The sequence below is a fragment of the Podarcis bocagei genome (genome assembly GCF_964188305.1).
Source record: "Podarcis bocagei genome assembly, chromosome: 3".
Taxonomy (NCBI): domain Eukaryota; kingdom Metazoa; phylum Chordata; class Lepidosauria; order Squamata; family Lacertidae; genus Podarcis; species Podarcis bocagei.
Window position 1 is genome coordinate 6,593,859 of NC_138127.1, and position 14,631 is coordinate 6,608,489.

The 14,631-nt window shown below is 42.2% G+C and overlaps 1 protein-coding gene across 1 annotated transcript in view; it reads left to right on the top strand.

Moving 5' to 3' along the window:
* Positions 1-14,631, top strand: part of KLHL29 (kelch like family member 29) — a 431,347-nt gene that overhangs the window by 348,576 nt on the left and 68,140 nt on the right. Inside the window, exons 7-8 of the mRNA XM_081189071.1 lie at positions 1,607-1,806; positions 7,604-7,863. Of these exons, the coding sequence (XP_081045197.1) occupies positions 1,607-1,806; positions 7,604-7,863 (460 nt within the window). The remainder of the gene's footprint in view (positions 1-1,606; positions 1,807-7,603; positions 7,864-14,631) is intronic.

A 14,631-nucleotide genomic window follows, 5' to 3' on the forward strand; every position in this document is an offset into this window, starting at 1 on the left:
TGGCTTAACAGAGACTCCTTTGTGTCAGAACCACCAAACTTCCATTTAGAAAGGGCTATCCATATGTCTGAGGTATTTCGTGTCATTGCTTTGAGTCCGGAGCTGGGTAGAGGAAAAACAAGTGGAAAGGGGAGGAAGAAGATGGAGGATCCATGTTTCTTCATCTTGCCCCAACTCTTTGGAGATAAGCTGGTAAAAGTTATTTAGCAAGATACATACCTTGAAAAACAAGGCTCTTGCGAAGTCGCTGCATTCCATGCTTCTCTTAAAAGCTAACTGGTCTTTTGTGACCCTTTTACGAAAAGTTTAACAAGACTTACAGTTTTTTGGTGTGAGTTCTGAAATGGGTGTCAGTGGCGGAGTAACTGGATTTTGTACCTCCACTGAGATCAGTGTAACGCTTCCAAAAGAAGGTCCGGGCAGCTCTAACCATTTTAAAGGCATTTGCTTTCCTGCGCTAACAGTCTTTCCTCCCCTTTTCTTGACGTTACCAAATGCATTTTTGTTTTTGTTTTGTTTTGTCTTTCAGGTATAACCCGACTTTAGTGTTTTGCAGCTATACCCCGAGCCAGCGGTTAGGAACTGAACCCTCCCCACCCACCACCCACTCCATGTATCTATTTTGTTTTTATTTATATATTTTGTCTGATAGTTCCACAAGCACTAATGCACAATTCAAATGCAGGCGATATTTTGATCACCAAATTGTTTAGCACTTTATGCAGGAAAAACCGGTAGGCCACGGTCATGAAACTTCGAGAGGATGGCTGCTGGCTTCCTGTGGCAGAGCTGGTTCTTGTTGTTCCAAAAAAACCCCTTCCCTCTTTTGCTCTAACCATTTTGTCTGTCTATCTTGTCTTGTATTCAGTTTTCAAAGCAATTCCATGAGGGGTCTCCTTCCTTCCTCTTTTGTTTTTCTTTTCTTTTAGTGCCTAAAAGGGAACAATATATTTTTTTGAAGTCAAACAAATATGCACACAAAATTTATAGGGTTTGAAATAAAACAAAAAGTTTGCAACTTTTCGAATGTCAAACTCAGAACCATTATAACAACTATTCCTCTCCTACTTTGGTTTATAGAAAAGGTCCATAAATGTATCCCTAAATACCCTGTAAGGTATTGTCCCATGTTCTGTATGAAGGATATAGTATTGGGGGTGAAAAACAAGTGACCTTTTCTCTCAGGAAACTTTGTTTTCACTATCCAACGATGAAGAGACACAGAATGTAAACATGAAAATGTATTGCTTCCCTTTGAAAGTTAATCCTATTCCACATTTTCATTAATGTTGGCTCATCTTCTTCTTAAATTTTGTTTGGTTGGTTGGTTTGCAAATTATTATTATTTTTGCATGAATATGCAGAGTAGCAATAATGTTTGGGTTGGTATTTTTTGGTGTGCAAGACTCTTCTCTTTCAGATCCAGTAATAAAGTGTTTTTAAGTTCATTGATGTTTTTTTTTAAAGATACAGTATTTTTCAATTCTTAAACAACAACAAAACTCTGTGTAAGTGAATTGTTGTATGATTTTCAAGCCATCAGTAAGTGGCAACCACTGGGGGAAAGTTAATATCCTGTAAGAATTTCATTGTCTGCTGTTGCTAGGTCACCCCGGGACAGTAGCAGAAGCAGTGAGAAGCTGGAGTTGGAATTATCAAATCTCACGGCGGATGTCCTGGAATTACTGCTGGAGTTTGTTTATACAGGTTCCTTAGTAATAGATTCCGTCAATGCCAAAACTCTTCTGGAAGCTGCCAGCAAGTTCCAATTTCATACATTCTGCAAAGTCTGTGTGTCATTTCTAGGTAAGAATTCGTGCTGTTTCTCTTTCTCTTGATTCCGAACCTCAGAATTTCCCACCATGTGCAACTCTTCTATAAAATTTGTGGTTAAATGTCATTTACAATAGGACAGACCACTATTTGTTTGTGGCTGTACTTCAGGTGCAGTGTGGTCTTGTTAAAATCACGGCACCTGAAGTACAGCTACTATCCAATCATGGTGTGCTGCATTGCAAATAGTATTGCTGACTTGAGTGAATTGTGGACTTTTACCAAGGCTGGGTGCACGCCTTGAGGCTGCAGAAGTACACAAAAAGCACTGGATGTGCTATTGGGCATCCTCCACAAGAATCTCAACTCACATATAAAAGAAAATACAAGCGTCTGGTCCTTGGTAATATGCTAGGAAGTTTATGGGCAATGTCCAATATAATCTCTGTATGCAGAATAACTTCCTGAATAAGATGTCCAGTGATTAGGTATGGGGTTTCAGAGTCCTGCATATATGTCCTTAGCCCTTAATTGCCAGAAACATAAAGAAATTGAAGAGTAAATTATGTTTACTTCACGTAATATATACAGGTCACCGGGGTCTTCTTGGTGCATTGAGTATTATTATTATTATTATTGAGTTGTTCTTTTGTCCCTTCCCACTTAACTCGCTGTACCCTTAAAGGCTGGAGATATGCAGGGAGGAGAGCTAATTAACTAGCTCAAAGGTTGGTTTCCATAACCAGTAGGGTAGGTTGCCCCGCAAACCAGAGCAGCTTCTAAGATGCTAGAACTGTCCTTCGGAATGGCTTTAGCTAGGGCAGAACTGGGGCAAGGAATAACAGGTTTGGATGAGTGAACTCCTCCACCTCAGTTCAGAATTGGTAAAAGGTAAAAGGACCCCTGACAGTTAAGTCCAGTTGCGGATGACTCTGGGGTTGTGGTGCTCATCTCACTCTATAGGCCGAGGGAGCTGGCGTTTGTGCGCAGACAGCTTCCGGGTCATGTGGCCAGCATGACTAAGCCGCTTCTGGTGAACCAGAGCAGCACACGGAAACACTGTTTACCTTCCTGCCGGAGCAGTACCTATTTATCTACTTGCACTTTGACGTGCTTTTGAACTGCTAGGTTGGCAGGAGCAGGGTCTGAGCAATGGGAGCTCACCCCGTCGTGGGGATTTGAACCGCCGACTTTCTGATCAGCAAGCCCTGGGCTCTTTGGTTTAGACCACAGCGCCACCCACATCCCGTTTAGAATTGGACTTGATGCTAATTCTGAAATGTGGGCTCACTCACGCTGCAGATGACATCATTTGAAACAAAATGAGGTCTAAAGGCCTCCCTCAACTACATAAGCACACAGACATAACTTCCCCCACACGTTGCTACTACCCCCTTCTTACTTGGCATCAGTGGTACCAGCCATGCAGACTATTTGAAGGCCTCTGTTCAAGGTCCTGAGAAATGTAATTTCTTCAGAGTTCTGGAATTGGGTTAACCTACAAGTGGGTATTCCCTGGGAACTGCACACCCCAGGGCTCCTTGCTGCATCCCAGTTTCAAGGCCCCCGGTTTTCCTTAGTACCACAGCCAAACATTATGAGTGGGACAAGTTTGTGTTATGATCCAAGCAATCATGAACTTTGTTGGCATCACTAATTTCAGGGCACTCCCAACGTCCTTTTCCTGATATAGCTCTGTAACATTAAATGTGAACCTCTCATATCTCCTGTGGTGGGAGATGCTCAAACTGTCCTTCCATCATGCGCTAGCACATTATACCTTGAAGGATAATCCAAACGTTCAATTTCTGATGTGAGCATAGAAGATTGAGGGCCTTGCGCTTCCTGTTTCCCTCACATCTGTTTTGTCCAAATTGCGCGCATCTATTCCAAAACTGGATATTAGATGGCATTTGCTGTGCTGGTGCAGATTTCCTTTAATAGCTGCCCTCCAGTGTGTTTTAAATTAATAGATTTTATGGCTTTCATAATGATCCACAGACATATCCATGCACATTATCTCTAAAGATTCAGCTACTATAACAAAATACATTTATTTCCACTAAATCAATGTGAGATTTTTCCTTTTCCAATACTTAATATGTGAATTCAGTGAACCGTGTTATGGTTATGCAATTGGGAGAGTTGGCTGTAAGTTTCATTATATATGGGGAACTAGAGGTTTATATTCTCATTTAGAGAATTCATAAAATATAATTGCTTATTTTTATTTATAGCTCTTACTGGATTAAGCTTCAGAGATAGTGGAGTTTTCAGTTGGCCTCATTTTTCATTTTTGCATCGGGCTAGCCAAGAATCTTACAATGCAAAAAGACAAGCAAACCACTATTTCTAATGTTCTTCTAAGAGCCACCTGTGGAAAATCTCATTTGTTGTTCTTAGTATGTCATAGAGGCAAATTGGCCTAGAGATTGATTGGTTTGGTGTTTTGTTTTCGTTTTGCATTTTGCACATTTTTTGGGGGGAATAAGAACCATGATTTCCCAGATAATGAACTTTCCCATGAAAACTTTGACTATAAATCGAGTGAAAACCCTGAAGTGGAGGGCTGGGGTGGGGGGGAGGGAAGAAATAACATAATCTGAAGGGTGGGGATTTCACATTGGTTTTAATTGAGCATATGAGTTTTTGTTTACCTTTCATTTTGTTTTGTAAAGACACTGTGAGTAGCCTGCGGCGAGAAAAAAGTTGAATAACTTAAATAATAATACTAACTAGTGCAGACAGCTTCAAGAAACAATAAGTATGCCACCTTTATTCTTGACTATGGTGACCGTGGGGGGCAAGGAACTTCAGAAGTTGGTACAGTGGTACCTCGATTTTCAAACGTAATCCGTTCCAGAAGACTGTTCGACTTCCGAAACGTTTGAAAGCCAAGGAGCAAAGGGTGGTCTGCAGAAAACTTGGGGGGGAAATAACCCGTACACGTAGTGGAAGCCATTCAACTTCCAAGGTGTGTTTGAAAACAGAAGCATTTGCTTCTGGGTTTTCGGCATTCAAAAACCGAAACATTTGGCTTCCGGGACTTTCAAAAACTGAGGTACCACTGTATTGCTGACTGTGGGCCCCTAGAGATAAAATGCTTATTGTCTTTTAACCATTTTAACATCATTACTTCCTCCACAAATTCTTCCTATCTTCTTCTACCATGTTTTAAGTGTTACATTGGCACTGCTGTTAGCACTAACAAGAACCCTTCTTATTACCTTCCTAGTTAAGATGATGTTTCCAAACTTTTTCCCTTAATTACTTTTGATTAACCACAGTTGACATTTACGTAAAGTTTAACCAGGGGTTAAATGAGGGAGGGAAAAAGCAGTAGGAGGAGAGGGATTATGCTGCTCTACGTGCAATCTGTTAAGAGACTGGTAGTATTATAACTCTACTGGCTCTTTAAATCGTAGAAAGAGGTCAGGAGAATTAAATTAATTTATTTAAGAGTCATTTAAGATTCATTTTCGTAATGCTACAAAAAAAACCCCCAACACCTTAGCAACCCCGAGGACTACTAAGTTACATATTTTATCATTATTTCTGAAATTTCACTTGGAGACCTATTAAGCATTCTAACATAAAACAGTGCCTTGCAAACAGAATATATTGTGCTGCTGTGAGAGTGGAGAACAAGCTGTTTATGAGCAAGTGGATAATCATTTCCGCACGCTATTTATTGTTAGTGTGACGGACGTATCTTCCTTTTCATTTTGAGATGTCCTGCCTTGAATCTTAATCAAATGTTCTGTTATTAATACTGGCAAGCAGAGGCCAAGTAAGAACATCCAAGTCACCAACCACATTTTCCCCAACTCTTTACTTCAAACAGGATGATGTGTTGGCTGGCAAAACATTCACCCAAGTTCCCTGTTACAATACAAATGCTACAAGTCTTTTTAAAGTGCGACTCCAGATCTTATCAGGCCAAACCAACATGGCCAGTGATTTGGGATGATGGAAGTTGTAGTACTACAGTGGTACCTCGGGTTAAGTACTTAATTCGTTCCAGAGGTCCGTTCTTAACCTGAAACTGTTCTTAACCTGAAGCACCACTTTAGCTAATGGGGCCTCCCGCTGCTGCCGAGCTGCCGGAACATTTCTGTTCTCATCCTGAAACAAAGTTCTTAACCCGAGGTACTATTTCTGAGTAAGCGGAGTCTGTAACCTGAAGCGTATGTAACCTGAAGTGTATATAACCCAAAGTACCACTGTACACTTACTATTATCAAATTTTTATACCGCCCTATATACCCACAGGTCTCAGGATGGTTCACTTAGAGCAGCCTTTCTCAACCTTGGGTCCCCAGATGTTTTTGGCCTACAACTCCCATCATCCCTAGCTAGTAATGCCAGAGCTCAGGGATGATGGGAGTTGTAGTCCAACAACATATGGGGACCCAAGGTTGAGAAACACTGACTTAGATGATCCCGGACTCCCCACTTCCTCACCCTTAACTTATGCCCCTTGTTGGTTATTTTCTTTAAAACTATGCATATGGATAATATTTTATGCAGGTTATGTCTCTGTGGCAAACTGGGCCTACATTGGCTATGATGTCTTTGGACATCCTTCTATGAACAGTTGCCATTTTAAAAGGGGCCAAACTCTGTTTGAGGAGACAGGCAGTCTTGGAGAAATGTGGATTGCTGCATCTGTCACCTAAGAAAGGACTGGGAGAAACTGGCCAGACTTTCGCAAAGAAAGTATCTACCATGAAATGTTGATCCCATGTTACCAGTCAGAAATGGATGGCCCACGGCCTCAGGGACCTAAAAATGGAGAAATATGCCTCTTAGGAAAAATGGAGTTTCCCTCACTAGCAGTTCACAACAGCTCTCACTGTTCCAGTTTTATAAGAGCTCCATTAGTTTGTGTCCCAGGTGTGTTGGGTAGACATCCATTTTCCTGATTCAGAAGGCTTCTCCCCCGTCCCCATTACAACTGAGTCTGTAATATTGTGAGGGGAGGTGTCTGAGCTTCCTTTTGTAGTCTTTGGATATGGAGTTCTCTGGAATAATAGGCTTGAGCCTCATAGAGATTGTCAGGGTATACTATGCCTTGACATCCTTTGTGATGGTTTTATACTCCTTTTAACCTCCCCTTGCTAATATTTAGAAAGTACAAAATGTGTTCAAAACACCGTCCCTTCTTTTGCTTTTTGAATTTCAGGCAACCCAGTTTCCTCACAGTTAACCCTGTTTTATTTTATCACATTAATATGGGTTTTAGATTTGAACCTCTGCACTACACACACATGCTGCTGGCAAAGGGAAATTTGGTTTTATGTAAGGAATATTGAGGCATGCACACCCACATGTCTAGATGGCTGGAAGAGAAAAAACGAGGCTCTTAATTTGGCTTCAGTTTAATTAATTAGTTTAATTTGATAAGCTCAGAGGTTTGGGGGGAAATTGTTGTTAGCCCCGGGTCTGCTACAATTACACACATTTACAGTCCCAAAGCAGTTATATAGTTTCCTTATAGTTCGTTCCCTAATCACTGGATATCTTATTCAGTAGCACTGAAATTGCGGCTAACTTGTCCCATTGATTTCTATGGGAACAAAATTTGAAAGAAAAAGTTGCATTGAGCTCTCGGTGTCAAAAGAGGGTTGTGTTTATTTCTGTATTTATGCTGTTACTGTTTCCCTATTACGCATATTTCAGTTCAGAGGTCATCTAATTCACTCCTTTGTACTCCTACCCCACCTATCAAATTTAGGTGGCAGTTTACAGCTTGCAAAACCAGGAAATGGGTGCCCTGGATTTTTGACTTATTCTCCCCATCCCTTTCTGTTTCCTATGTTCATTGTAGAAAAACAGTTGACTGCTAGCAATTGCTTAGGAATATTAGCCATGGCTGAAGCGATGCAGTGCAGCGAGCTATACAACATGGCAAAGGCCTATGCCCTGCAGATTTTTCCGGAGGTGGCAAATCAAGAGGAGATTCTTAATATCTCGAAAGACGACTTCATTTCCTATATGTCCAATGACAGCCTGAACACAAAAACGGAAGAACTGGTTTATGAAACGGTGATAAAGTGGATTAAAAAAGATGCTGCGGTCAGAGCCCAGGTAAGCAGGAGGGAGAGCGTGGGTGAGACCTTCCTCTTAGACATTTGTTTTCTCTTTCTCACTTCCATTAATAGCTCATTATAGCAGAATGCTATTCTGTGCCATTTTAAGCCCAACTTTTCCCTTAACCAGAAAAGCAAAACCGGGGTGGGGTGGGGGGAGCTGGTTAGCCAAGAGAAAATCCAGGCTATGCAGAAACTTCCTTTAATTCTGTCACCCAATCCCCATGTCTGATTAGAATTGAAAAGTTTGCATTTGCTGCATGCATCTCACTAAAAATAGCTTGGTCCAAGATGGCTCTTGAAGGATTAGTATTGTGTGATAATGTGCCTTAAAAATAAATAAATGCAGCTTTAAAAAGAAATGATGTGCATTCAGGAATAGCAAGAAGCAAGAATCATCAGAAGAGCTCTAGACATGGAATACTAATAATGTGGCTGCCTTGTAAAGTCAGTATACTGAGAGGAGTATTCACTATTCCTGTGCTGGCTGTGCAGATGCCAGTAAATATTTATTGGGGCTACCTGCTCTAGACTGTTACTCTGCTAGGCAGTTGACCTTAACGGAGATAAGGATTCAGATAACGGTTATAAATACTGCCTGGTTTTGTGGACAGCTATAGTAAAATGTTGTCCTTGGGCTGAAAGAATTGCAACTGCAGCACGTAAATTTGCCAGTTGCTTTAGCTGATTAAGATTTGTAGCAAACGAACTTCACACATTATCGACCCAAGGCAGGAGAATTGACTCAGTGATCAAGCAGTCTCCACATCTGAGCTGCTATCAGTTCAGCTCCACATTTGCTCTTGCTCTCAGTTCAACTCCTGGATAAACTGGTGAAGTGATATTCTTAAGAGTGTTTGGCATTTTATAGGAAGGAATAAATATACCTGTGTACAGTGTTCCATTTACTCTCAGTGCATTTTGCTGTGTTTTAGCATCTCACTCCCTCCAAAAATGCTTTTCAAAATTTAATTCATTCTGAATATGAATTAAATGCTAATAGGTTCAAGAGCTATTGCCCTAAATATAAGTTACTGTTGAGCTTTTCTTTGTAGTTACAATTCTCTGTGATTCTTGTTTCATTTACGTAGAAGGCAATTTATGTGTCATCCAGTTAGATGCAGTTTATGAGTTTCAGAATTAGCTGCAAATGTAATATCCTCCTGAAATCTTTTCATAGTGTGATACCACTATTACTAGACTGATTGAATAATAGTGCTGGAAAGCATGCATACCATATCCACAATCTTATTGAGGATTGTGGAAAGCCGTGTGGCAAGAAAGAAGTTGGTTGATTAATTGTACAATAGTTGGGAAAGAAATGAAGAACTTTTAGTAGGAATTTGAAGTAGTCAGAACATATATTCCTGGCTCTCATTGTTCTGGGATTCCTTGGTAGTCAAGGATGCAGCTGGTAGCAATGACCTTCATAATTTTTACAGGATAAAAATGGGGGGATTCTTTTGATATCCACCTAGAATTAGGGAATCATATTGTTTCATATCTTTCTGCATTCTTGTTGACTGGGGAGTCAAAGTAGTTGAATGGTTGTCAATGAATAAAAGCTGAGAGTTCATCGTTCTAAGATAAGTGCTAATGATCTTTTAATTTTAAATCATTTATTTGTAAGTGACCTCCTCTCTGTGCTTTTGTCAAATTGTTAGATGGTTCTAGGACATCAAACCTATTCAATCACATCTTGCAATTTAGTCATCACTCACAATGAGTTGTAATCTCAGGTTATATATTCTACTAGCTGAGAATATACAGGAGGGGAAAATATTGTGAGAAACACTCTGAAGCAAGGAGGAGGAAACAGACATAGCATGAAATATAGAATATAATTATCCAGGCAGGGTGCACTTTGATACTCAGTCCCCAGATGGACTAAAGACTAAACAGCCAGCTTAGTAGAGCAACCACTACATCTACAGCCAAGTTGCCCCTGGCTGAGGTAGTGGAAGGTGTAGAGGGCAGGAAGATCAGACCTGATGTCACCATGCAACAGTGGAGGGATCTAGTGGATTGCTGGCTGGCTTGGGCCTCCCCACCCTTGTAGCACATCCCATTTTTGGATTTTCTGCTGCCAGGGATGCAAGCAGCAGGCCTTCCTCCTGCCCACACAGAAGGAGTTCAACGATGCAGAATATTGCTTTCATCTCCCCAGTGGTGGCCAGTGAGAGGCTGGCTCAATCCAACCCTCAAGGGCCTATCATAAAGAGGCTTTGGGTCACCTTGGTGCATGTTCGTCCACAATGCACAGAGACGAAAATTCTCAGCTGAATATGGAGGGCTGAGTGCCAACTTGATGCCAGCTAAGTTCAATAAAACAGTGTGTGTGTGATAATTATTCAATATAGTTTTATGTGCATTGCTTAGAGATTTTTAAAAAGTAATTTATGAAGGGGGAGGCAAGGAGGTAAAAAAGAATTTTCCATGTGGTTTTTGAACAACCATACAGACATCCCCTGTTGCTTCCTGACACAAGCGTCCTCTCCTGATATTACCCATCTCACCCTCCAGTTTCCATCTGCCTTCCCTTTCCATGTTAAAGCTTATTGAGTGTAGCCAGCATGGAGTTTACAAAGGCCACTTACCAGCAGGCTGGCTATGTCACAGTCCAGGTGAACCATTCAAAATGTTATGGCCCCCGGAATATTTGTGTTGGTGGGCCAGGTGATGTCTTATAAAACCTCCTAAACCTTTCATTTAACATTTCAGACCCGGCTGGAGGCGGCCAGGAGGAAAATAGGTTTTTCTCAACTAACAATAAGAAATAAATGCAAGGCCTTAACTGCAATATGTCAACAATTAGACGTTTATTAGAGCACCTGTTGAGCAGCCTCAAGATGACTCTGCCAGTTGTTTGGCTGACTTTTGAACCCCTCTTCTATTCTGCCTGCAGATTCACAAGCAGGAGTTTTAGTATCTGTGCTGGTTCTGTTGCTAAAACAGAGTTGACCAAGACACACAAATCCCAAAAGACCCCTTACCAACCCTTGGGTGTCTACACAGATGTTTTTCTTCTAGATTTCTGCTGCTGTACAGTATTTTTACATGTATAATCCAGCACTACCTTAGCAGTGCATAAACGAATCCTTAACCATATATGGAGTCCAAATCAGAGCTTGCAGGGCAGCAGCTGAAAGAGGAGCAAAAGGGTTTTCGTGTGTGTGTGTTTCTTTGTGGCTGATTAGCTGCTCTCCCTGTGCAAAGGTCAGAGGGGGCAGGGTTTCTGTTGAGTCAGGTGATTAGCTGTGGGAGGAGCTTATCAGAGCTTGCAGGGCTGTGTGCGCAGTTTGATCCATCTTTTAGATTTAGGGGAGCTAGTCTCAAACGTTTGTTGGGGGAGACCTAGGTTTTTTTGGGGGGGTTATTTGTCCTGTCTTCACGCTTTTTAAGATGGAGGACCACTGTAGCCACCCCCACCAACACGTTTTCAAGATGGAGGGTGAGGGAACAGCTGCAGTCGCCGGTGGTTCCTGCGCAATGTTTGCCATCTTGCCAAAGGTTGCAGGCAGCTTTACCTGCAGCAATTGCATGTTGATTGCCCTCTTAGAAGACAAAGTCCAGCAACTGGAGGAACGTGTAGCTACGCTCCAAAGAATTAGAGAGCTGGAGCTCTTCTTGGAAGCAACAGAGAACACCGTCTCCACCAAGGAGGAGACAGGGGACACCCCTGAGAAGGAGGCTAGTTCACCAACACAGGTGCCAGATATATGGAGAAACGTGACTCAAAGAAGTAGGAGGCCCAGGGTTCGCTCTGATTGTTTAGAAATACACAATCGCTTTGAGGTCCTCTCCCCTAGCATGGAAGACGAAGAGCAGACTCCATTTGAGGATCTCTCCCTCATTACAGTCGATCAGGTATATGAAGACGAGCAGCAAAGTCAGTCCTCAGGGAATGTGCAGGCGACCTTGGAACGGACAGCTCACGGAAGAACCCCGACCAAACCTAAGAGGAGGCGTGTAGTGGTGATAGGGGATTCCCTACTGAGGGGAACAGAAGCAGTGATCTGTGGGCCTGACAATTTGTCTCGGGAAGTGTGCTGTCTCCCCGGGGCTAAGATCCAAGATGTAACTGAACGACTGCAAGGAATCATAAAACCCACTGACAAATACCCCTTCCTCTTGGTTCATGTGGGAACCAATGACACTGCAAGCAATAGCCTCCAGAAGATCAAAAGAGACTACGAGGCTCTGGGCAGGAAATTGAAGCAATTAAATGCACAAATTGTCATCTCATCTGTCCTCCCAGTTGAACGACGTGGCCCAGGGAGAGAGGGAAAAATAGTGGAACTGAACAGCTGGCTTCACAAATGGTGTAAACAGGAACGGTTTGGATTCTTAGATCACAGACTGCAGTTTCTTGAAGATGGACTTCTGGCAAGTGATGGGCTGCACCTCACAACGGTTGGGAGGAATGTTTTTGCCAAAAATCTCAGAAACCTCATCAGGAGGGCTTTAAACTGACTAATGTGGGGGAGGGAGACAGTGCTCCTGAAGGTAGGAGTCTATCAATTGATGAAGATGATCATCCAAATGTCATAGACCAAATGGAGCAAACAGCATGCAGACCTAGTGGTGGGAGGAAAAAAATCCTTAAATAAGAGACACGGGGGGATGATTAATGGACTTCAATGTCTGTACACTAATGCACAAAGCATGGGAAATAAACAAGATGAGCTTGAGCTCTTGGTACAGCAAACTAAATATGACATAATAGGCATCACTGAAACCTGGTGGGATAAGTCCCACGATTGGAATGTAATAATGGAGGGATACAATCTATTTCAGAGAAACAGACCAGACAAGAAAGAAGGAGGAGTGGTGTTATATGTCAGGGATGTGTATACCTGTGAAGAGATCCAAGATTTAGAACCTCAAAGCCAAAGTGAGAGCATTTGGGTCAAAATTAAGGGAGAGAAGAATAACAGAGACCTCATTGTGGGAGTTTACTATAGATCCCCAAGCCAAACGGAGGACATAGATGATGCCTTCCTGGAACAGATGGCCAAGCATGCAAAAGGAAGGGAGATAGTAGTAATGGGGGACTTCAATTACCCGTATATTTGTTGGATGTCAAACTCAGCCAAGAGCATAAGGTCAAACAGATTCCTCACTGGCCTTGCAGACAACTTCATTGTCCAGAAAGTGGGAGAAGCAACAAGAGGAACAGCCATTTTAGATCTGGTCCTAACCAATGTTGATGACCTGGTTAGTGGGGTAGAAGTGGAAGGAACAGTAGGCGCGAGTGATCATGCTCTTCTGAAGTTTACTATACAGTGGAAAGGAGCAGCCAAGCATACTAGGACTCAATTTCTTGACTTTAAGGAAGCCGACTTCATTAAACTTAGGGAAGTGCTGGGTGAGATCCCATGGACAGTAATACTAAAAGGAAAGGGAGTTCATGATGGCTGGGAGTTTGTTAAGAGGGAGATAGTAAAAGCACAACTTCAGGCAATACCAATGAGACGGAAACATGGAAGGTGCCTAAAGAAGCCAGGGTGGCTATCTAAAGAACTTTTAACTGAGTTAAGATTTAAAAAGGATGTGTACAAAAAATGGAAAAGGGGGGAAACCACCAAAGAGGAATTCAAACAAATAGCCAGCACATGTAGACACAAAGTCAGAAAAGCTAAAGCAAAGAATGAACTCAGGCTTGCTAGAGAGGTTAAAAGCAACAAAAAAGGCTTTTATGGGTATGTCCGTAGCAAAAGGAAGAACAAAGAAACAGTGGGGTCACTCAGAGGAGAAGATGGTGAAATGCAAACAGGGGACACAGAAAGGGCTGAACTCCTCAAAGCCTTCTTTGCCTCAGTCTTCTCCGGTAAAGAAAACAATGCCCGACCTGAAGAATTTGGAGCAAATGATTCAGCAGAGGAAACACAGCCCAGAATAACTAAGGAGATAGTACAAGAATACTTGGCTAGTTTAGATGTATTCAAGTCTCCAGGGCCAGATGAACTGCATCCAAGAGTATTAAAAGAACTGGCAGATGTGATCTCAGAACCACTGGCAGTCATCTTTGAGAATTCCTGGAGAACAGGCGAAGTCCCGGCAGACTGGAGGAGGGCAAAAGTTGTCCCTATTTTCAAAAAGGGGGAAAGAGAGGACCCAAATAATTATCGCCCAGTCAGCCTGACATCAATACCAGGGAAGATTCTGGAGCAGATCATTAAGCAAACAGTCTGTGAGCATCTAGAAAGGAATGCTGTGATCACCAATAGTCAGCATGGATTTCTGAAAAATAAGTCATGTCAGACTAACCTGATCTCGTTTTTTGACAGAATTACAAGCCTGGTAGATGAAGGGAACGCAGTGGATGTAGCCTACCTTGATTTCAGCAAGGCATTTGACAAGGTGCCCCATGATATTCTTGTAAAGAAGCTGGTAAAATGCGGTCTTGACTATGCTACCACTCAGTGGATTTGTAACTGGCTGACTGACCGAACCCAAAGGGTGCTCATCAATGGTTCCTCTTCATCCTGGAGAAGAGTGACTAGTGGGGTGCCACAGGGTTCTGTCTTGGGCCCGCTCTTATTCAACATCTTTATCAACGACTTGGATGATGGACTCAAGGGCATCCTGATCAAATTTGCAGATGACGCCAAACTGGGAGGGGTGGCTAACACCCCAGAGGACAGGATCACACTTCAAAACGACCTTGACAGATTAGAGAACTGGGCCAAAACAAACAAGATGAACTTTAACAGGGAGAAATGTAAAGTATTGCACTTGGGCAAAAAAAAAATGAGAGGCACAA